The following is a 24,074-nucleotide window of genomic DNA, read 5'->3' as shown; positions in this document are numbered from 1 at the left end:
GTCAGGCTGGTCTCAAACTCCTGATCTCAGGTGGTCCACCTGCCTCGGCCTCCGAAAGTGCTGGGATTATAGGCGTGAGCCACTGTGCCTGGCCAAATGAGAGAAAAATCTAATCTCAGTCATGAAAAATGTATAAGAATGCCTATTCCCAGAGGATATGTCTCCACTTAGAAAATATTCACAAGTAATACAACTACTATCTATTGGTGTGTTTTGCCTCTTGAGCCACCACTCAAGTGGAAGAAATCAGAGATTGTCTGGCTATTACTAGTATGAATTTAAATGGACCAAACCTGATTCCACTATGTAAAATTCTGGTATAGTCAGTCCACAGTACACCGGCACCGGCACCACCTTCCCTCTTCACATTCTCCATCCCATGAATCTTTGCTTTAGGAAACCAAAGCTTCCTAAAAGTAGCCATGCCTGAGTCTTTGTCTAGGCCCCTGGTATCCAATTGGCCAGAATGGGATGTAGGAGGCGAGATTCAAAAACATAAACTAGTTTGAAAATTGCCTTCAGTTTTCTATAATGCTTCACTTCATCCATGTTCCCTTAAACTTCTAAAGATAAATAGGCCTATAGTAATACAAAATTGGATTGATTTAAAATGATACCTGTGATCTGGTAGGATCTGGAACTTACTAGAACACCAAGAATACAAATTAATTGGTATGATTTTGAATTTATAGACCTGGGCTGGGTTTACATTCAATTTTATGTCATAGAGTGGGTTTAATATAACAATATTTATTGCCTAACAACATACAAGATCTACTTAACAAAGTATTTCAAATATTTTTCATAAGTTGTTGCCAAAACCAAAGGTTTGAATTCATAAGCGAATTATAAATGATTTTGATCTATTCTTTAAAGCAAGCCCAGGAGGGGGTTTATGTAGTAATATCCTTCAGTCAGCAGTAGCTTATGTCATTATATATATAATAAAACATTTTAAAAATATAACTTGGGCTTTTCACTAACACAGACCTATCTTGGCCAGCTATTATTAATTAGTTTGAAAGGAATGAATTGATTCGATTCTTTTCTTGCATCAAATCCAGGAAGAGATGCACCCTTCCTGAACTATCATAATTTCAATAGGCCAAGCCCTCTACATTCTTCAGCTCACTGAGTCCTCACTGAACTTCACGAAGCTGCTACTGTGATGAGCTGCATTTCACAGATGAGGAAAGTAAGGCTCAAAGAGGTAAGTAACTTGCCCCAAATCTCACAACTGGAAAAGGTAGAACAAACATTCAAGACTTGGTTGTCTGATTCTAAAGCTGGTGTGCTTAACCACTATGTAATAGAAATGCCGTTCCCCTCAATTTGTGCAAAAAAACATTGTCAAATATATAACTTTAATAACAATGATTTAGACCTGCATAATACTTTGCAGCTGACACAGTGCTTCCACATTCTCCAGAGCCACCTCTTGGGTGACATTGAGTACAACGTTGATGTGTGTGTAAAGTGTGGCCACCTGCTGGGAAATCCAGAAAATGCTACACTCCAGAATTTCCAAAGAGTACCCTGCACCCTTCCCATCTAACCCAGTGAGGGGAGTGGGGGATATCCATGGATTTAAGATAAGGATATGTTAAATTAGAAAAACCCTTTATGTATTTTTAGAAGCACTTCTACAGTCATTAGCTGATTGAAAACCACCCTGTGTGGGAGACGGCAAGACAGGATATCGCTGATATCCTGAAGGACAAAGAGACCGAGGCTCAGGGTAACTCAGTGAAGTCCCAGAGTGAACGCAGGACTCCAGCAGGACGGAACCCAAGTCTTCCAGCCCCCTTCCTGGGGGTTGGAGCCACATCCTGGGAGCCTACGGCGTCCCTCATCTTGCAAGCTCAGACACCGCCACCATAGGGATGGCTGGTGGCAGGTGGGCCCTGAAATGGAGAAGGAGGCAGAGCCAACCAGCCTACTACCCATGACCCCCATGGTCCCCCTGGGAATCTAGCATGATTCTAAAGATGAAAACCTCAAAAGGGAGTTCAATTAACAATTTGAAAAGTGAAAAATTGCCAAACTTCTGGAAGACCACGTGTAATATGTCTGAATTGCAGACTTAAAGAAGACATTCTTGCCAATTCCTGGTCATAATGGGAGCATATCGTCAATGACAACTTAAGGTTAAATTGCAACATTAGACATAGACATTCTCAGCCCCTCCCACAGAGCACTGTGATCAGAGATGGAAGTATTCATCTATATTCATGCATGGCTGCATAGGGTTAACAGTTCATAAACTTCATACTTACCTTGAGGGAAAAAAGACTCTGTTATAAAACCAAAGATTTTCCCAAAGCATCAGTGTTACAACACTTTACAAATAAACACCAAATCCAATGTGCAGATTAAAGTCTGTTCAAGAATACAATAGGATGGCATGGCCACACACATGACGGAGCCAAGGAGCAAAAACAGATACAGGTATTTCCAAATGGCTGACAGACTTGAAGACATACAGCACCATCTAACATTTCCTCGTGAGAAGGCAATCACATGGTCTCGACCAGCCTTTCTAAAATGAGGGCGTTTTAATTCAGTGCTTAGGGGATTACATTTGTGTTGGTCTGACAGTCCCTCAGGGTCTATGCAACACAAATTGTCTTCCTCTCAACATTTATATCCTTCTGGTTTTGCAGTACCTCTAGTGTTCCCTTAAAAAATTATGAAGACTCTTGAGGCTAAAATTTTAAAAAAACAATAATTTGCTTAAACAACAACAAAAGTATCAATGGGAAAGTAAGAGGGGAGTAGCAGGCAGAGAGGGAAGGTGGTGGTTGGGGGGGCGGGGGGGCAGAGGGGCGGAGGTGGAGGCATGCCAGCCCATCGTCAGTCTCCGGGGGAGATGCCTCCTCATCTCTCTAGGGCAGCTCACAGAGCCTCTTGGTCTGCACCTCTACTGAATATGTGCCCTTCTGCACTGCTTCAAAATGGGCTACCCCATGAGGTAATGAAGGCCTAAGCACAAGGCTGCTGTCTGTGTCTGAGACATCCTGGCACCCCTCGCCTCTGGACCAGAGCCGGGCACTCTACAGGATCTCAGGAAATACTGGCCAAATCAGGAACAAAGCTGCAAGGCTGTGCTTTGCAGACATGGTTCTGCCTTTACCCAAACCAGCCCTACCGGAGGCCTTCTGGGGGAGTAGAGAGGAGGTCATGTGCAGCCTCTAGGGGTTTGGGCACAGCCCGCACTGACAGTTAAAAATCGCTGGGAAGTCTCGGGTTTTCTTTTATAATTTCATGTGTCATTTCCAGTCTCCTCCATCAGGGATCTAAGTTTTGTTTTGATGAAAAAATATTTTTTTAAAAAATTATTTCCCCCCAAAATGTATTTCAGTAAACTGGTTGTTCCATGAAGGAGTGTACCTTTTTTATCCTCCAGCTTTGGGTACCGCCCACAGAGTTGCAGGTTTAATCCCCATTTGTGATAGTGGGAAGCCCCCCCGCCCATCTTTTTCTCTTTTCTTTTTTTAAGCACCTCACGATCTGGCTCCTGCCTCTACTTCATCATGTCTGCTGGGGCAACGGTTCCTGCCTGGGAAAGCTAAAAGATAAGGGATGTCACCGGCACTGTTAAAATTAGTGGTTTCCATGGCCTCCGTCAGTTTAGCTGGGTTTAGGAGACATGAGGCGCCAAGGAATTCACAACAGGATTGCTGTTAACCTTGTATAGAAAGCTCCTGTGGCAAAATCAAATGCGATGTTATTTCTCCAGGAATAGACACCACCCTCACATGTCCAACCCCAGCCTAAGGCCACTGAGGTTTACTAGGAGAAAGACACTTCTCACGTTGAGGTGGAAGGGCCGGAGGCTTGAGGAGCCACTCATCTACAGGAGGCGGCTCAGGCAGGGGAGGGTGATGTGGCCCCATCCCAGGCTCAGCCCCCACTCCTCTCTCTGGGGGGCACTGGCCCCTGGGCCAACTCTACATAGGGACTTCCTGTGACAGTATGCGTCCCCTGGTGTGGAACTGACTACATTCAGTCCAGGGCAGGTTTAGGGGAAGATGCAGAAAGGAAGCCGAGATGGATAAACGCACTCTGCTTTCTGCTCTGGAAAAGGCAGTGTTTCCAAAAATGCGATTAAAGCCTTTCACTAACTCAGCATACATGAAGACATCACTTCCCCGAGATACAGCCTCGGAAAGAGCAAGATAAAGTGAGTGAGGAGGAGATAAACTCGCCTGGTATTAAATCCATCAACATTACTTCCTGAGGGTGCCTGGGCGCAGCGCAGTGACAGAGGCTCCTCTGGGAGACGTGGGCCCCTCTTGGCCTCCTGGTATCCTGCCTGCCCCCTACAACCCGGCAATGGCTGTATGAAGGAGCTGATTGTGAGAGAGCCATACAGCCCCCAGCTCCCTTCTCTGTAGCACCCCACCTTCTGGGGGTGTCTGAGAGGCGGTGTGGATGCAGGGCTGCCCACAAGGGTTCTGGGATGGCATCTCCAGCTACGGGCAAGGCAGAGCCTGCAACATAAGGAGTCCCCTTTCCAGGCCAGAATCTGTTGCACCCTCTTTATGGAGAGTCAATCCATAGAGAGGAAGTGATAAACAAGCAAACTTCAAAAATCGTGACTGAATGACGGGGTCTCTGTAAGGCCATGGGAAATGTCTGCACAAAAGTCGATCATCACTCTGCATTAAGAGAAGGATTCTGTAAGTTTCGGTTAAAACTGAATCACAGGGACAGTTCTCACAATGACAGCACTAGAACACCAAGCTAATAAAGAATCCCAATCTAAGGAAGATTTTGAAACTGTCCAGTATTTATGTGCTTGAGGCTTATTTCTCCTTCACAGTAAAATCTAAAACTCCCCTGGAAGTATTTATAATGCACTGCGGTGACCTAAAGGGGCCAGGTTATGTACTAATAGACACAAAACGACAAGGAGTTATGTACTAATAGACACAAAATGACAAAGGACAAAAGCCTCTTTCCTGGGGGAGACCAAGGCTGGAATTCCTTTAACTCACTTGTAATCCACCTCTACACGTTCACATACTAACACAACTGGCTTCGGGGGAACATTTTCATTAAATTAACAGTGTTTGGCAAGCATTGGAAACACGGAATCTCACAGACAGATACAGGCAGAAAGAATCACAGTTCAATCCAAAAGCAACACACTGAGAGGACATCAGAGTCCAAACACATGCAGAGAAGCTGTCAGGGAGCAGCTAGGAGACACGCAGAGTTGCCTCACACGTGGCAGCAGGAGAAGGTGCAACACGGATCCAACTGCTTACCCACTAAGGACACCAAGAACCAGGTTAAGGACGAAAAATGAGCCAAGGATGATCAGACTAACAAAATACACCCATGGCCATTCCCATCCTATCGCATCATTTACCTGTAAAATGTAAGGAGATCAGTTATCAGTTATCCATTTACTAAAGAGCAGAGCCCCAGTTGCAGCTGCCAAACCTCTCAGTGCTTTGCTGAAGGTTAGTGCTCCTAGGACAGGGACTGGGCCTAGGTCCTTCCCTTTTTTTTTTTTTTTCTGCAAATAAGGACAAGCTCAGCGGCTGAAATCTACAAATGGGGCCTACCAAAAGCCCACCCAATCCAGCTCATTTTGCTATCATTTTATAACAATTAGTCTGCATTATATTTGGATCCAGACAAATAAAGCAATTATAAATGTATCTCACTTTAGAACAGACAAAAAAGGGCATGCTATGGAAATTGTTTAAATCTCAAGCAACAATGCTGATTAATTTCTGGTCAATAATCGTTCTATAGTTCTCCTTCATGAAGCCTGGTGAGGTTCCAGGAAACAGCTTGATTTGGGAAGCCTCAGCAGAAAAGAAAGCATCTCAGAGGACACATAAAATGTCTGGCAACCCCTCTTGGCGGCCCTCATCCAGCAAAGCCTGTGTGGTCTTGGCAACTGTCCTCAGGACTCTGCTTTCAAGATGAAAGAGGTGTAGCTTACCCGCTCAATACACCAAGTACAAGATTTAGTACGAAAAATGACCCAAAGATGACGAGACTGACAAAATACACCCAGGGCAATTCAAATCCCATAGCATCATTCATCTGCAAGAAATAAGATGGTCTCATAGGAGTGGGTTAATAAGAGGATTTAATAAGGAGAGAGGGTCACATTAGAGACAGCATTCTATACATTTAATTAAACATTTACTTAGATTTAAATCAGAAACAACAGTAGCCAAATCAGAGACAACAGCAGCCAACACACATTAATCACATATTCCCCATACACACACACAAGCATCCATACACACACACACACACACACACACACACACACACACACAGAGTCATCAAGGCTTTCAGGCCGAATAATAGCAGATTTTGGCCCCAGGAAGGAAAATCAGCTGGGATATGGCTTTTTCTTACAGGAAACTGTCTTGATAAGTGATTTTCAGGAAAGGTCTTGGTAGAGGACAAAACTCCTGCTTAGCTAGAACCTATTTTCTATGCTGCCCAAGATTTTAGACTTTGTGTTTAAAGTTTGTGATGGTGGAAAAGTCTTAATTATAGAGACAAACTTGTACCATCTGACTCTATAAACTCTTTTTAAAAACTCCTAAAATAATCTTCTACTGGAAACCAACCTACCCAAGGAAACCAAACCCACCTTAGATCTGGATTATCTGCAACCTGTGAGTGCAAACAAAATGAATGCAGCAAAATGAATGTGAAAAAGAAATTTTTTCAAGGTCAACTAGCTGACACAAGCCACGGGCTCTTTGGGGAATGGGCTTTTTCTTAGCTGCACCCACAGAAAGGAGAAGCAGCCCTTATTCTCCACACTTAGCTTTGATCTAGATGACCCCCCTGGGAGACTGGCTCCAGCTGTGAGCTGACTGGGTTTAGAGGTGAAAGGGTGTGGCCTGAGGAACCCCATTCCCCTATTCCCGGACAAGCTCATGTTGCACATTCAGACACAGTCTCCCTGGCAGACCTGGCCAAAGGAAGCTAGAGCAAACAGGTGCTTTAAGGATCACAGCTGGATGGAACTTTCCAGCAGCACAGGTCAGTGTTAAATTCAGCAAAACACCTTTCCCAGGAAGGAGGTGTTAAGAACCAGTCAGGGGACAGAATGGATGGCCCAAGGTATGACCCTGCCACAACACCCAGAATTTTCAGCCAATGAGAACTGCAAACAGTCTGGATAGAGCCATCGCTCTTGCCTTGCAGGTGCAAGCCCTTAGGGTGTTAAGCATGTGCTTTCCTGCATATGATCTGGCTCCAGGTTTTAACTTTACAGAATGAGGCTCGTGCATTTCACAATGTTTGCCTCGAGAAGCCAAATAGGGAAAGTGAACATTAAAAAAAATTACCTAACATCTGTTGCTGAAGTCTAGGGAGAGGGCATTAAATCCCTTATGAAACACCTGTTTGGCCACATGAAAATTGATGTGCTTAATAGAACTCATATCAGTCTGCACATCTTACATTGGCAATTAGAGTAATGAATGAGCCTGGGCTGTGGCTGCAATTGTTGATCTAATTAAGTTGGATAAACTAATTTCAGCAGGAAGGCAGAGGGTAATTCATCCAGAGCAACTATACCACTAAACTTACTGAAAAACCCATATATGAAGAAGGAACTGGCTGCCTGGTGTGGTGGCCTGTGCCTGGCCTGGGTCAGCACCTGAGACAGAGCCCCATCTGGGCTTGTTTCCCTCTGTGTTGGAACAGAGGTGCATGCAGCAGGGGAGAAGGTGCCCAACAAGGTGACGGGAGGGCGGACAGGTCCAGGGCTCCCATCAGGAAACCTCACTCTTCCATGACCCTAGCAACCGTCATCTGCTGAGCCATCTGCTTCACCAACCCTCCTTCAGGCCTCAGTCTGGTGTTCCAGAGAATGGCTCTAGTAACAGCTGTCTTCTCTACTTGGGAGGGGAAATTTTCCTTTAAAAAATTTAAAACCCTTTTAATTTCTTGGGAGTAGGTGTTCATCAGATTCACATTTGCTCAAATCAGAAGTATCACTTGGAATGACAGTTGAGGCCTGGAGGGGAAGGCTGGAGTTGAATACAGTCCACTGGAGATTCCAAATCTCTAAGTCAGAAGGTGGGGCAAGAGAGACAAGCTTCGGCTCTGAGAACGGTCTTGCTCCCATTGAACCCTTCTCAATCCAAGTCCCTTTTCAGAGCCAAGCATTTCTTGGATCTTACCATATACAAAAGAAAAATCAGAACATGCAAGCTGTTCCCAAAAATACCCACGTGAAAATAGAGACTGCTTGGGATTTTGCCTGTATGGTCTTTATCAACAATGAAGGAACTGGCTTCCACTGAAGGACTTCAATTTAGACTAATTTTTAAAAAACTTATATCAAAGTCATCAAGGGGTGTCATCTGGTGCCCAGGAAATAATTTTCTTTTTAGCTTCAGTTTTCCTTCTTTTAGAAGGCTGAAATGGGCCGGGTGCAGCGGCTCACGCCTGCAATTCCAACACTTTGGGAGGCCAAGGCAGGTGGATCACCCTGAGTTTGGGAGTTCGAGACCAGCCTGGCCAACATGGTGAAACCCGTCTCTACTAAAAATACAAAAATTAGCTGGGCGTGGTAGCAAGGACCTGTAATCCCAGCTACTTGGGAGGCTGAGGCACAAGAATCGCTTGAACCCCGGAGGCAGAGGTTGCAGTGAGCCGAGATCATGCCATTGCACTCCAGCCTGGGCGACAGAGCAAAACTCCGTCTCAAAAAAATTAAAAAAATAAAAATAAAAGGTTGAAATGCATATTCATGTCTCAAGTTATAGACCAATGCAAGGCTGTTTTTCTAGCTGCTGAAAACACTTCTGGAAACTTGGTATACTGGTTTAACACCCCAGAGCACGCAATAAGAAAAAGGCAAGCCCTCGGCTGGTTACAGAGAGATTTCCTAGGTGCCCTGAATGAAGGAGACTGTCAGCTTGACCATGAGTACTTCCCATGAAGGTCTGACAGCCAGCACCTCCGTAGGAGTGTGCACTGAGAAAAGAGCTTGGTGCTAAGACAAGACACCGAAATTATTTATCTGGATAGCTGTCTCCTGAAACCAATACTTTTTATTTCCTGCATTTAAAAACAATTTCTTTGAATTGAAGGAAAAAAAATTTCCTCTAAGTTGAAGGGAAAAATTAAATCATGTAAGTTTATTTCTGCATCTTGAGAAGCCCAGAGAGGTTCCATGAACTACTCAAGGTCACACAACCAGCCTAAATAAACACTCTTTCCCTGTCCTACACCCTACTGCCTCTGTGAGCAACAAACACTCACATGTGAGTCAAACAACAGCTCAATTATATTTATGGAACTCACTTTATCAAAGAACTCTACCATAGGTTTCTTTCCACCAGAACTTAATGATCCCACTTCCCACACATCCAAATAGTCCTGTTCTAAGTGTGCCTTTCTACATATTGGACCCACCTTTACTTCCCTTCTCAAGACCCTGCCAGACATTTTCCAGACACTAGTGAGAAGCAAGGCATAAATGAGCTTGAGAACGCTGACTGAATATAAACTTGACTAGATGCAAAACAATGCCCTGCAAAGACTTTGTCCACCATATGTAAATGCCTAAAGGATTCAGAAATGTGCTTGTAGCCAATATTTAAAATCTAATCTCTTTTTATCTCCCAAGATGTTCCCTTTATGCCCTAGTTGTGGATAAAAATAGATATTCAAACATGGCACATCTACACTAATGAGGCAATATGCCTGGTACACTTGAAGGATGATGACCATCCCTTGTGTTTATTGAGTGCCTGCTCGGTGCCAGGCACCATGCTGGGCAGGGATGTTCTGCTGTGTATCACAGCGGTGTGGCTTCCAGCTGACTGTGGCCCATGAAATATTAGGAAGGCTTGGTTCCTTGGCCCCTGCCTATCTCTATGATGAGCTAATAAATGCAATCAACAGGTAATTAAAAACAATCCTGATGTGTTTCAGAGAGTAAAATCTTAGAGAACAGTCGGGAAGACATTACTTAGCTGCCCCCTAGTGTTCTGGAAGGATTCATCAACTGCTGACAGGTGGAAGAATGCCAAGGAAAGAGTGCTGGGTTCTAGTCTAGGCCAGGGGGTCCCACAGCACGACCTGCAGACCAAATCCAGCTTGCCGTATGCTTTTATATGGCCTCAAGCTAAAAATGATTTTTACAATTTGAAATGGTTGGTGGGGGAAAAAATCAAAAGCAAAATATTTCATGACACAGAAAAGTCATACAAAATTCAAATTTCAGGGTCCATAAATGAAGTCTGATTAGAATAAAGCCACATCCATTTGCTTATGTATTGCCCATGGCTGCTTCCTAGCTATAGTGGAAGGGCTGAACAGTTGCTGAGGTGACCATGTAGCCTGCAAGGCCAAATACATTTTCTATTTGGCCCCTTATGAAAAGGTTTGTAGACCACTGTTCTAGATCAAGGACCACAACCATTTGCTGTAGAACTCAGGGAATGTTCCATGGTCTCTACGCCACTGTCTCCATCTTCAAGATCCCAGACCTTCTATAAAGGGATACAGACTGGGATAAAGTTTATGAATGGCTTGAGATCCCCACCAGAGTAAAGATGCTGTGTAATTTATGGAGAATGCAATTATACTGTCAAAGTATTAACCATGTGATTGTCATATTAGTAATAAAAATAATATCATCCTAGATGATATTTAAACCTTCTCAGGAAAGTAAGTGGAAACTTTCGTTTCTAGGAGCCTGAAGTTCCCTCTCCTTTAACCATCTACTCCCAGGTTTTACACTTGCTTGGCAACAGGAAAATTCTGAGAATCGATGTGAAGGAATATAACATAAAGTATAAAATTGTTCATTAGTCAAGGCATGTTGGCTCTGCAGTTGACAATTCACCATGTCAATAGAGAGAAAAATAAAGCTGAGAAGAGTCACAGATTTTGATTTTTAAAAAAATCAAAATGTTGTTTTATGTACTGTTTGGGGAGGGGAAGTATCAGTTTGGGCTATTTTGATGATGCTTTTTCTATTTATGAAAAACTTCAAGGGAAGACTGGAATTGAGATCTCAACTAATCTGACTAGAAGTTGCAATTTAGGAAATAATAGCGAAAATGAATGCTTCACCTAACCTGAGGGCCCTCCTGCATACAGAAGCCATGCCCCTGGCTCAGCCAATATCATCTCCGTCCGCCTTCCTCTTCATGAAAAGACGTTGTTTTATGAATATAAATAAACAGACGTGCATACACACACACACACACACGCATACACACACACACACACACTCTCACACTCCTATGACAATCAGAAAAAGAAAGGGAAGTAGGAAAAACAAGATATAACATGTTGGTGATGCTTAAACCTGATCAAACTAGACTGACTTTGGGGATTAAAGATAAAAATATAACTTCTTTGCCTCATATTAAATATATAGGGACATCTACAATCCTGTGAGCTGCTGAAGGGAAGCAAAAACCTATTTATAACCATTATACGTTACATTATTTGAAGTTATGGAGTATAGGAAATCCTGAAAAGTATCTAAAATTTAGAAACTACCAGAAGCTACTTATCAATTTACAGGCCTTCTGTCTAAAAGCTGCTGATTTCAGAAGTACTTTATTACTAATTTCCTTTTAACAACTCATGATTGGAATCCTGGTTACTCCCCTTTGGACTTGGATTTAGGCTCAAAATCTACATGTTAGCTGTCTTTACCAGCAACTCTTATACCGTGAAAAACAATTTCTAAACTTCTGTGAGCTTTATTTGCATTCTAACAAACTCAGCCCTGGGAAATGGCTGTTAAAATGCTATAGCACTTATTTTTATACAGCAAATCTTTCTGGCTCTATCAGGAACAAGAGGAATCAGACCCTCGCCTTGAAAGAGTGTCCAACTGTTTTCATGGCAGGCTGGATGGGTCCACCAGCCCTGGAAGTCTACGTGCCATTCCTACCCTTTCTGCCAGAGGTCTGTAGCTTCAAATAGAAAGGAAGACAGCTAAGGTTTTGTGCTGGGATGATTTATAGTAATACTAAAGAATGGGAAATATTATCATGGGAGAAACTCACACTGGGTTTAAGGTTATACTGAGTTATGGAAAGCATGAAAGGGATCCGATTTACATTCCCTTTCTTCCCTTTAGGATCTAGTAGAGCAACCTGCCTTGATGTATAAATGATTAACTTTAGCCTGTGGCAGTCCAGGAGCCTCCTTACCTGGAAAGTGACCCTTTGGCTCTCTTAAGAGTTGAATCAGGATAGCCCTGGCTTCCTGGAGTTCCTCCAAAGGGGACCACTGGGCACCCTTGGCACCAGGTCTTCAGGCAGCACTGGGAAGTAGAGGACTAAAGCCAGAAGCCAACATCGCGCAGCAGCTTCCTGCAACTGAAACTAAGGCCCTCGAGGAGCAGGATGATGAAGCCTGCTGGTAAAGACAGCATCTGCTTCCCTTCCCAAATAACTGACTTCAGGGTTTCTTTTCCAGCCACCTCTCCAGTGGCTCTAGCTCACAAAACCCACTTATCCAAGCAAAGAACACTCCATAAACTCTCTCCCCAGGGTACTTACCCAGTAGAGCACGTCTGTCCAGCCCTCCATGGTGATGCACTGAAACACAGTAAGCATGGCAAAGGCAAAGTTATCAAAGTTGGTGATGCCTCCGTTCGGGCCAACCCAGCCACTCCTACATTCCGTGCCATTGGCAGTACACTGGCGTCCATTCCCTGAGAACGCACATGGAGCTGGGTCCTCTTCAGCTACGATATCTGCAAACAGAGCAAACAGGCTGTACCACTCAGGACAGAAACATCAGGAAATCCAAGCCAGCGGAAGGTGAGAACCCTTGCCAGAGCCTGGGACACCCTACCGCCCCATCTGCGTTGCCTCAGGATCCTGCTCGTCCTTCAAGGTTCCCTTCAAATGCTCCCTCCTTAGCGGAATCTGCCATTTCCTCTTGTCAGCATCCATGGTTCTTTTCCTCTGCACCTGCGCTTACAGCATCCTCCTTAGGCTTAGATAGCACAATGCTGTTGGTTTGCCTCATGTTTTTACTTTGGAGGTCTCTTATCTTGTTTGCCAGGACACATTACACAGGAAATCGGGGTGGAAAGGGAGACTGAATTCTCATCTATTCTGAACATAGCTCACACTGAGAACTGGCTCAGTAAATGTGCTGGTATATTGGGCATTTTTTTTTCTATTTTGTTTTAGATTTTCCCCAAACCATGAAAGTTGCTTTGGGGAAAACAAAAAAATTTTAAAGTTAAGTTAGCTACAATTCTCATTACTCACCTGAGTCAGCAAAAAAACATGTTTTGTGCATTTTTCCAATAAAAAGTTCCAATCCTATAATAGCATAGATTATGATTACAAATAATACCAAAAGGGCTATGTGAAGGAGGGGAACCATGGCTTTTATAATGGAGTTCAGGACAACTTGTAAACCTAGGAAAGACAAAAAAAAAAAATAAGTTTGTGAGCCAGGAAGACACTCCAATGAATCATATACATAATTCCTAACCATGCCTCCTTTACTTAGAACACATAGTAATAAAATTCAAAGAGGTATTTCAAAGCTTTTCATTAATATTAAGCCTGGATGTGAGATAGACTGAAAAGGAACCTTAAGGATCATCTAGACAAACTCCCTCACTAGACAGAGGGAAAAACTAAGGCCTAGGGAGGGGACTGCCCAATGTCAAAGTTCATCATTCGTTTATGCATTTCTTCATCCATCTGACAAAATCTCTTAAACATCTACCATGTGGAAATCATAAGGTTTGGTGCTTTGGAGCAATATGAAGATGGTTTATGTAAAATGTTTTCCCTCAAAAAATTATATTCTAGGAGACATAGAATTAAACACAAATAACTCTACCCTGGGGTAGCATATAGATGCTATATAAATATCCCAATAGTTAAAATTAATAGGTGTTGGGAGTTGAAAAGGCCAAAGGGATTGTGACCAACTCAGCATTCCACTGGAGGCTATATGATCAAACAGCAAACTGTTTATCATGAATGCAGGATGTGGGCAAACTCAACGACTGTGCCTACCGCCAGGTTTGCTGAGGGCAATCACTCCCTGGCACCGTGCTCATTGAGGTTATCTACTGGGACATCTAGAGCCTGTTGTTAGAAGAATGCAGTCTTGAAAGTCTGCTGTAAATCAAGCTGCTGACCGATAACCACTCCCCTCTCTCCCTAACTCCTCTACTCAGTAAAATGTGAAAGGCTCTGAAGCTCAGGGCTCTTGTTCACTAGAAGCAAGGAGCCCCCTGACCCCTTCTTCCAAATATACTCTTTTGTCTTTGTCTTTATTCCCATGTTCATCATCCTTTGTTCAGTCCCCCCAAGGTCCATGCAGGTGACAAGTAGGGATGAATGGGGTGAAGAAAGGGTCCTGAGGCAGCTTCTCTCTGGGCACAGCCCAAAGGCCAGGTGGGGTGGATTTCCACAGGTGGGCATGGGAGAGAGGCAACTTCAGGGAAGAAGAACAGAGTACCAAAAGCACAGAGGAGAGTAGCACAGTATGGGCTTGAGGGTGGTGAGTCTTGATTGGTGGTTAGTGGAAAAGAAAATCACGAAAGAAAAGTAGATTGCAGCCAGGGTTGTGGGTGTTGAATCCAGGTCATGAAGCCAAACTTTAGATCACTAGCAAAAGGCAGCTGCTTTAGAAAGACCAACAGGACAGCAGCAGGCCAGACACACAGAGAGGTAGTTCAAGAATGCTGGGGTAGGTGAGGGTGAAGATCAGGATGAGACCAGAACTCAGCAACTGAGTCAGAATGAGAGGAAGGTACCTATGGAGCACACCAGTTATTTGAGCCAGGGTCTTGAGGCAAAATCCCAGTGTCCCCAACAAAACTAAGCATTCCAAAGGGAGGTTTTCCAGGAATGAGGGAGGTGGGAGGGGAAGGGGGAGGTTGAGACTGACTTGAGCCTTGTTAAGTATGATGTTGGTATTATGTAACATTAAGGTAGACGTGTCCTGAAGCTGAAATGTGGTCTTGAGAGACAGGCACATGAGAAATGATTACTTCTGCCCTTGTGAGGTGGCTCACGCCTGTAATCCCAGCACTTTGGGAGTCCGAGGCAGATGGATCACTTGAGGTCAGGAGTTCGAGACCAGCCTGGCCAACATGATGAAACCCCATCTCTACCAAAAATACAAAAATTATTTGGGTGTGGCGGTGTGCGCCTGTAGTCCCAGCTACTCGGGAGACTGAGGTGGGGGAATCACTTGAACCTGGGAGGTGGAGGTTGCAACTCCAGTCTGGGTGACAGAGCAAGACTTCGTCTCCAAAAAAAAGAGAGAGAGAGAGAGACGATTATTTCCTACATTTAAAACTTTTGCTGCCATGGAGGTCTTAGGAAGACAGGGTCTTGCTGAGTCTGAAATCCTCAGACTCAGATCCATTACTTTCAATGGCAAAAACCGCAATTACGTTCACACCAACCTAATAGAAGCTACCCATGGAGTCATACTCAGTGCCAGAGTGTGGGTAAGGCTACCCGCCAAGGGACAGAAAAAGAGGTCATGAAAAGAAGGATGGGGGCAGCACTCAGGATTAGGATTGGTTGTGAGGAACCAAGAGACTGAGGGAGAATGGGCAGGAATCCAGAACCTGCCCTGGAGACCAGGCCTCCTGACCTTGCATTGGCATCCCCCATCCTCTCCATGGCCCCGCGACCTCAGCATGACTGTGCTGCTCACTCTTTTCCTTCTTACCTTCTCCTTCCCTGTCCTTCCCTGTTGTCTCTCCACCTTCAAACTTTCCATCTTCTGCTATCATCTCACTTTCCCAATACATATTCAGGAAAGAAAGAATGCAAGAAGCTGAGATGCTTACATCGGAAACCAGAATACAGCAAGCAAAGAGAAGACTTAGCAATAATGACAAACCTTTACCGTGATAAGCAGCACAGGAGGAGGCAGGGGAGAGGATGGTGAGGGAAGAGCAGTAAGAGGATTTCAGACTCAGCACGACCCTGCCTTGCTACAACCTCTATTACAACTAAAACTCTGGGTGCTACATCTTTGGATATGTAAATGTCCACATGGTTTTTTCAAAAATGATCAATTAGGATGATTTTCAATATTTTTACCTCCTACAAGGAACACATGGAAAGGAAAAGATGACACCCGTTCCAATCCCCATGGCCAGGTTTCTATTGTTGTTTTGGTTTTCTTGAGACACCAATGGGCCATGCAAAACGAACCCCCAGCAGTTAGCTCTTCTAAATTCCATGGCAGTAAGCTTTGTGAATATTTTTTACATTTAGAGTAACTACTGTATTTCAGATTTGTCACATTTATGAGATGATAAAGTTGTATTCGACTGTGAACATGTATACTTTATTGCATTCCGCTCCTTTGTACATAATCAATATGTACGGTAGATCTCAGTGGATCTCATGGGACTCTAGTCAAGGAGGCAGAAGTGGGAAGAACACCGGGTCAGAAATGTGGAGATCGTGGGTCTGGTTCTGTCTGGCTACTCACTAGCTGTGAGAACTTACACTAGTCACTACCTCCAACAGGCCTCAGTTTCCTTGTCTAAAAGATGCAGGTAGACCAGATGATCTTTAGGATTCTTTTCCACTTTGATGGTCTTGAACTTTGATGAATGTTTCCCTGTCCAACACGGAAGGACAGGGAAAGAGAAGGTAAGAAGTTAAACAGTGAGCAGCACAGTAGTGCTGAGGTCGCGGGGCTGTGGAGAGAATGGGGGACGTCAACACAGGGGTCAGAAGGCCTGGTCTCCAGGGTGGGTTCTCGGTTCCTGCCCATTCTCCCTCAGTCTCTTAATGTGGGTGCTTAAGAACTCCACAAATGCCTGATTCACCACCTTGTGAAATAATTTTACCTTTCACTGAATGAATATATATTTCCATACACACATGCACACAAAATTATGTCTTACAGAACAGTCTGGATTCTCTTTAGCAGGGACTAAACAATTCCAAGATAAGTGTAAACAGTCAAACATTCCTGGACATTTTTAACAACTTCAAGTACTAGAGAAGAAATCAGCAGGCCACGGCTGCCAACCAGCACTAGAAACAGCACATCCGACAACCTCTGATCCTTTTCTTCAAAAGCCTATTTGAGTTTGATGAGAGACTGGGATGTTCCCTACCTAGGTGGTTAAAAATATAAGCTCAAAAGTCCTCATACAAGACTGAGACTCACATTTTTCCCTGCTGACCTGGGGGAGAGTTACATACAAATCACCCTATCAAATTTCAAACAGTGATGTCTGTTGGGGAAAGGAAGAAATACAGTTTAAAACTAATTCTCAATATCTAGGAGCACTGCACTAGTTTAGTTAAAACCTCATTAGCCAAGGAAGCAGACACAATGCTATGTGAGTTCTTGGATTTTTCACTGGCCAGAAGCTCGCACGCACACACGCACACAGCCACAGCCCCCAAAGTCTGCACACAACACATACCATAGACAGGCTGTCCTGTTATTTGTTCTTTGGGGGAAAAAGCTGTCGTGGTTACTTTGAAATTAGATTAAGCTATAACAACTAAATCTGGAAGAACATGTTTGCTCACTGAACTTCTCATTTAATCGTGTTACACTTAACAGAGCCAGTCATTTCCAAGGTATTTCTGTTTTTCTCAATTGATTCCACACAGTTCTGTGGTTTTGACTTGTGCTGATCTTTTTCAATGAAAATAAATGAACCATCTGGAAAAACAAGTACACATAAAACACCACTTCCTACATTTTAAAATGTTAAATTTGGAAATTTTTTTTTCCAGAGGATTTTTGGTGCATTCTAAGTGCCAACAAATTTAATAAAAATTTCATGAAGAACTTCTGGAGAGGCAAAAAATGTGATCTGTGTTCTTCTGATGGCTTTATGAGTTGTGAAAAACAGGCACACCCTGCAATCCCATATTCTTGCTCAGAGGCACCAGCCCTCAGAAAGGTGTTAGGACTTCTACCCATGGAAGTCCCCAGCACAGGAGTCCTATCAGGGGCAGACCCCAGTGAGGCAACCCCAAACACCTTATGGAAGGATAAGAGGCTGCAGCTGTTGGCCAGGGCACAGACAGGGCATCTATTCCAACTCAGGTATGATTTAACCTGGCCTGGGGGCCTGGAGCCAGAAGCACACTGGGGCCTGGCACTGAGTGGTATGGTAGGGCCTAACGGCTAAAACTCTCTCTCTCACCCACTGAGAGCCTCTGTGCTCCAGACATCCTGTTAGGGGCTCTCCCTCCATTATCTCACTCAGTTCTCACAACAGCCTTCAAGGCAGGTACTCCTGTGCCCTGTATCCAGGTAAGACAGGTGAAGCATTCATCCCTTCCCCCAGAGCTGGGTAGCACAGTTCCTGATAGTAGAGGATCTAATCAGTTTCCAGGAGTCCATCCCTCTGATGCTCCCCACTTGGGGAAAAAAAAAAAAAAAGAGGCAGGCAGCTAAGTACTCCAACACCCTCATCCACAAACCCACCACTTTCAGAGGGGCAGGCCTGGGAGTGGAGGCGTGGATGGCAGCATGTTGCCAGAGAGGAAAAATAGACTGGAATTAAAGGCCTGAACCCAAGGTCTCACCCCAACACCTTGTCTTTCTGCAAGAGAAGATTCTTTCGTCCACAAAATCAGAATGACAATAACTGCCTGTCATTCTGTCATGGGGATCCAACGTGACACTGCAAGCCAAAGTGTCCTGTCAACTGTGAAGGAGGCCATGGTCGTCTGCTGACCCCTGGCTGGCACAGGGCAACTCACCTCAAAGCACCAGTGATTCTGAAACCCACCTGGAAGAAAAAACCAGCACACTCCTGACTCTAGGAAACAATAAGTGCTTACTGGGCACTCCTGACACTAGTCGAAGTGGTCGCAACACTCGAAAGGCACGGAGGGCTTTGACATCAAAGCCTCCAGATTTGCCGCTTGAGTGGTTCCCGCCTTCTGTTTCTTTGGTTAATTGTTCCAAAATTACACTAAACAATCTGAAAGAAGAGAAAGAGAAAGAAATGTTAGAGTCTGTTACCCCAGGGACGGAAAACAGGATGATAATCGTATTTATTTTTGAAAAGGGCTAATTCTGTGTGGCTGCTGCTTAAATAAAAGGAAGACAAAGACAAGAACTGGGCTGTGGAATTGGAATACAAACGACGCCATCTCCAAAATGATTGGGACAGGGATTAACCTCATCTGTTTTTATCGCAATGGAGCAACAGAGAGCAAGTCTGTTCCCAAAGAAGAGGGGACTCCCTGGGAACTCAATGATGACAAGTGGAACTGCTGCAAACTAAAATGACAACAGCCATCTTGGTGGCTACCATTCATGAGCACTTGCTATGTGCTAAGCACTGCACATACATTGTCACATTAATTCTCACAAAATGTTATGCAGCAGGAATTATGAACACCATGTTACACACGAGAAAACAAACTCGATAGGAATAAGTAGCTTGCCCAAGGTCACACAACTAGCAGCAACACATGTAAACTCAGGCATGTGGACCCCACTAGAACGCAGGTTCTGTAACAGCAAGGAGTTTTAGTCTGTTCTGCTCATTTGTGCATGTGGTCTGTTCTAGTCTAGTGCCTATTACAGTATCTGACACATAGGAAGTACTCCAAAAATATCTGATGAATCAATCAATGAATGACTTCAAAGTCTCACATCTTAATATGTTATATGTAGTCAATGTAGTCACTAACACACACACCCCAACCTTCACCTTCATAGGGATATTTGGAGGATGTAAATCACAGATACTAAGGAGCTGTGCAAAGGCTAAAGGCAGTTACCTAAGGTAAGGTATTAATATCATCATTCTCTCTCTTGAAATGTGAATAATATTGTACCTGGCAGTCACAATAAATTTTTTCCTAGTCTCAGAACGTTCAGATAAATCTATTTTCAGGCAATCTGCTCATTTAACAGTGACTTTTGCTCTTTTAAATACTCTTTGGAATTATTGCTCGTTTTTCAGAGTAAGTATAAAATTTGCCCATTTCAAACAGCATCAACTCTGGCCAATCAGATTGTGGGAATGACTGGCCCAGCAACAAAGAAAAGGTGTCCAAAGTTTAATGAGCAGACAAAGCAGAAACTGCCCCCACTGGGGTGCCTCTGGATTGCCAAGACACCGAGTCCATAAAACATCGGGTGGTCTGATTACAGCCCTGATTGGGTATAGTTGTGTAGTTCTGGGGCATTTATAGATCAGCCCTTTGTTTTAATAACAGTACAGCAATTAGCAACGAACCCAGCCAGGAGGAAAAACAAGCCCGGTCTCTACCTTTACAAAGCTTCAGATGGTGAGCTCTCCCTAGTTATGACTGAGGAAATAGATCAAATTTATGACAGGCTTCTCTCTCTTCAGCATAGTTTTTAAAAGATTACTGTAAATCCCTGCAGCAAGGCTAAAGTGAAAAGTCTCTCCTCCAAAACAAATTCACAGCTTCAGAAAAACAAAGAAAAAGAAAGAAAGAAAACCTCAAACTCTTCTGAAATGTGCAAGCCACAGGAATTTTCATCCCAAAGGGTTAGCAAAGTAATTTATGCAGGTAGTGACTGAAGACTGCTTTCAAGTATCCATGTTTTGCAACATATACATCATGGTCCCTTTATTCCTTGTTCTTCAGCAATGTCCTTGAAAACACATGAAAAATGTCTCTCTCTTGCCACCAAAGAGGCCAAGTCAGAGAGAGAAGCAGGCTGTGTTCCCACACAGTGCAGGGCTGCAAGGGGCCGGGGCTGGTTTCCACTCCTAAGAGTTATGAGATATTAGGAAAGTCCCTCTCCTTCTCTGGGCCTCAGTTCTCCTCTCTATAAAATGACAAAACTGGATTTAACGACTCAGAGAATGACCTTTCCACTCTAATATTCCGTGATTCTGTTCCTCACCACCACGCCTCTCAAAAAAAAAAAAAAGTGCCATGGGCCTGAAGAGATAAGGACAGGATGAGAAAGGAGTAACTGACTCTAGATTGTTATTAAAAGTTTACCCCAAGGTGGGAGAAAAAAGACAAGGAGCTGTCTAAACTGACTAAAGTCAGAAGCACCAGAATGAGGAGTCACGTTCTTCAAAAAAAGCTTAAGTGATAGAGCCTGAATGCTTGAAATATATCTTTATTGAAAATTTAGAGGCATGGGATAAAAGTTGGCTTAGATCAAACTTTTCTCTAAAGGAATAACTTCAGCTCTGGCAGACACACTGAGTCCTCTTGTGGTCACATTAACAGTTAACATTTTAGAAATATCAATTACTTTCTTAATGTCTTGATTATTGGGAATCTGGACAAGAGCAATAGGTCACTGTTGGAATGGAAAAATCCAGTGGATTGAGATACAGACTGTAGTTGGAAACTTTAGTGAGTAGGAATTTGATTCAAATGAAGACATCATAGTTCTTCCTTTTCTTTTTTAAAACCTTTCTTCTGTTCTTTGACTCCAATTTCATGCATATTTTAGATAAAAAATAATCTGATGTTCTGAAGTTTTTCTTAGAGTCCAGTTCTACTTCAGTTTCCTATTTTTTTTTTTGCATTTTAAATCACTTTATATTGCAGTTTAATTTATCTATAATAAAACACACTCATTTAAAGTGTACAATGGGTTTTGAAAAATGCATAAGCCTAAGCAACAAACACCATGATCAAGATAGGGAAGATTTCAACATTTCAAAAGATTCTCTTGTGCCCCTTTTGCACAGCCTTGTACAGAGCTTCCCTTGAAGCTCAGCCTTGAGTATCCAGTGATTGGCTGTTTATCGCTAGAGTTTTTTTTTTTCTTTTTCTAGAACCCATATCAATGGAATCACATAGTATGTTCTCCTGGCTCATCTTCTTTTGCTCACCATAATGTTTTTGACACTCATCCATGTTGTTTTATCAGCAGTTCATTTCTTTTTGTTGTTCTGTAATATCCCATTACACAAATACATCACAATGAGTTTATCCATTCGCCCGTTGAGGGATATATGGGTTGCTTCCAGTTTTTCTCTATTATGAATAAAGTTTTTTTGGGGACATGTGTTTTCATTTTTCTTGGATAAACACCTAAGAGTAGAACTGGTAATATGGTCATATGGTAAGTCTATGTTTAACACTGTAAGAAATGGGCACATTTTTTCCAAAGTGATTATACCATTTTCCATTTCTACAAGTGGTGTATGAGAGTTCCAGTTGTTCCATATTTTGGTTAAGACCTGGTATGTTCAGTCTTTTTACATTTAGTAATACTAGTGGGTATGCAGTACTGTCACTGTAGTTTTAATTTGCATTTCTCTAATTACTAACAATGTTGAGCATCTTTTCAGATGTTTGTTGATGATTCACATATCTTCTTTTGTGAAGATCTGTTCAAATCTTTTACCTATTTGTTTATTGGGTTGTCTTCTTACTATTGGGTTGTAAGAGTTCTTTATATATTCTGAATACAAGTGTATGTATTGTGAATATTTTTCCCAATCTGTGCCTTGCTTTTTCATTGTCTTCACACTGTCTTTTGAAGAAAAGTTTTAAATTTTGATGAAGTCAACATTTTCAATTACTCTTTCATGGCTGGAGCTTTTTGTGTCCCGAGAAATCTCTGGCTACACTGAGGTCATAAAGATTTTATCCAATATTTTCTACTATAAATTTCATGGTTTTACACTGCTCAAAGAAATCAGACATGACACAAACAAATGGAAAAACATACCATGCTCACAAATAGGAAGACTCAATATCAATTAATTAGCCATACTGCCCAAAGCAATTTACAGATTCAATGTTATTCCTATCAAACCACCAATGACATTCTTCACATAACTAGAAAAAAAAAATTTTTAATTCATATGGAACAAAAAAGGAGCCTGGATGGCCAAGGCAATCCTAAGCAAAACAACAAAGCTGGAAGTGTCACACTACCTGACTTCAAATTATAATACAGGGCTACAGTAACCAAAACAGCATGGTGCTCATACAAAAACAGACACATAGACCAACAGAACATAGCAGAGACCCCAGAAATAAGGACACACACCTACGACCATCTGATCTTCGACAAAGGTGACAAAAACAAGCAATGGGGAAAGGACTCCCTATTCAATAAACCATGCTGGGATAACTGGCAAGCCATATGCACAAGATTGAAACTGGACCCCTTTCTTATACTATATACAAAAATCAACTCAAGATGGATTAAAGACTTAAATGTAAAACCCAAAACTATAAAAAACCCTGGAGGACAACCTAGGCAATACCATTCTGGACATAGGAATGAGCAAGGATTTCATGACTAAGATGCCAAAAGCAATCACAACAAAAGCAAAACCTGACATATGGGCCTAATTAAACTTAAGAGCTTCTGCACAACAAAAGAAACAGGGTAAAAAGACAACCTACAGAATGAGAGACAAAGGTCTAATATCCAACATCTATAAGGAACTCAAACAACTTCTCAAGAAAAAAAGAAAAATCCCATTAAAAAGTCAGCAAAGGACATGAAGAGACACTATTCAAAAGACATACATGTGGTCAAGAAGCATATTTTAAAAAGTTCCTATTACTGATCGTTAGAGAAGTGCAAATCAAAACCACGAGATACCATTTCACACCAGTTAAAATGGCTACTCTTAAAAAGTCAAAAAATAACAGATGCTGACGAGGTTGCAGAGAAAAGGGAATGCTTATACACTGTTGGTGGGAGTGTGAACTAGTTCATCCATTGTGGAAAGCAGTGTATCAATTCCTCAAAGAGCTAACAACAGAACTACCATTTGATCCAGAAATCCCATTACTGGGTACACACCCAGAGAAAAATAAACCATTCTACCATAAAGACACATGCATGTTAATGTTCACTGTGGCACTATTCACAATAGCAAAGACATGGAATCAACCTACATGCCCATCAATACAGATTGGATAAAGAAAATGTGATACACATACACCAAGGATTACTATGCAGTCATAAAAAAGAACAAGATCATTTCTTTTGTGGGCACATGGATGGAGCTGGAGGCCATTATCCTTAGCAAACTAACGCAGGAACAAAAAACCAAATACCACACGTTCTCACTTATAAGTAGGAGCTAAATGATGAGAACACATGGACACAAAGAAAGGCCATTATCCTTTCTT

At 42.7% G+C, this 24,074-nt stretch overlaps 1 protein-coding gene across 26 annotated transcripts in view; it reads right to left on the bottom strand.

Annotated features, from left to right (window-relative positions):
• Window positions 1-24,074, bottom strand: part of CACNA1D (calcium voltage-gated channel subunit alpha1 D) — a 317,826-nt gene that overhangs the window by 133,375 nt on the left and 160,377 nt on the right. For 19 of the 26 annotated variants that reach the window (XR_010155607.1, XM_016941300.2, XM_016941295.3 and 16 more), the window contains exons 5-8: window positions 18,801-18,943; window positions 13,257-13,409; window positions 12,534-12,730; window positions 5,274-5,377 (exon numbers count right to left, since the gene is read on the bottom strand). Coding sequence is in view for 25 of the 26 variants with exons in the window: in XM_016941300.2 (XP_016796789.1) it covers window positions 5,274-5,377; window positions 12,534-12,730; window positions 13,257-13,409; window positions 18,801-18,943 (597 nt within the window). In the remaining variant the exon portion in view is untranslated. Of the gene's footprint in view, window positions 1-5,273; window positions 5,378-5,962; window positions 6,067-12,533; window positions 12,731-13,256; window positions 13,410-18,748; window positions 18,944-24,074 lie in introns of those variants that run through there. The other 7 variants (XM_016941301.3, XM_016941303.2, XM_016941287.3 and 4 more) reach the window with 2 other exon arrangements.

This window comes from Pan troglodytes, chromosome 2, assembly GCF_028858775.2.
Source record: "Pan troglodytes isolate AG18354 chromosome 2, NHGRI_mPanTro3-v2.0_pri, whole genome shotgun sequence".
NCBI lineage: Eukaryota > Metazoa > Chordata > Mammalia > Primates > Hominidae > Pan > Pan troglodytes.
Note: the sequence above shows the minus strand (reverse complement) of the source record. Positions and strands in the feature narration are given on the sequence as shown.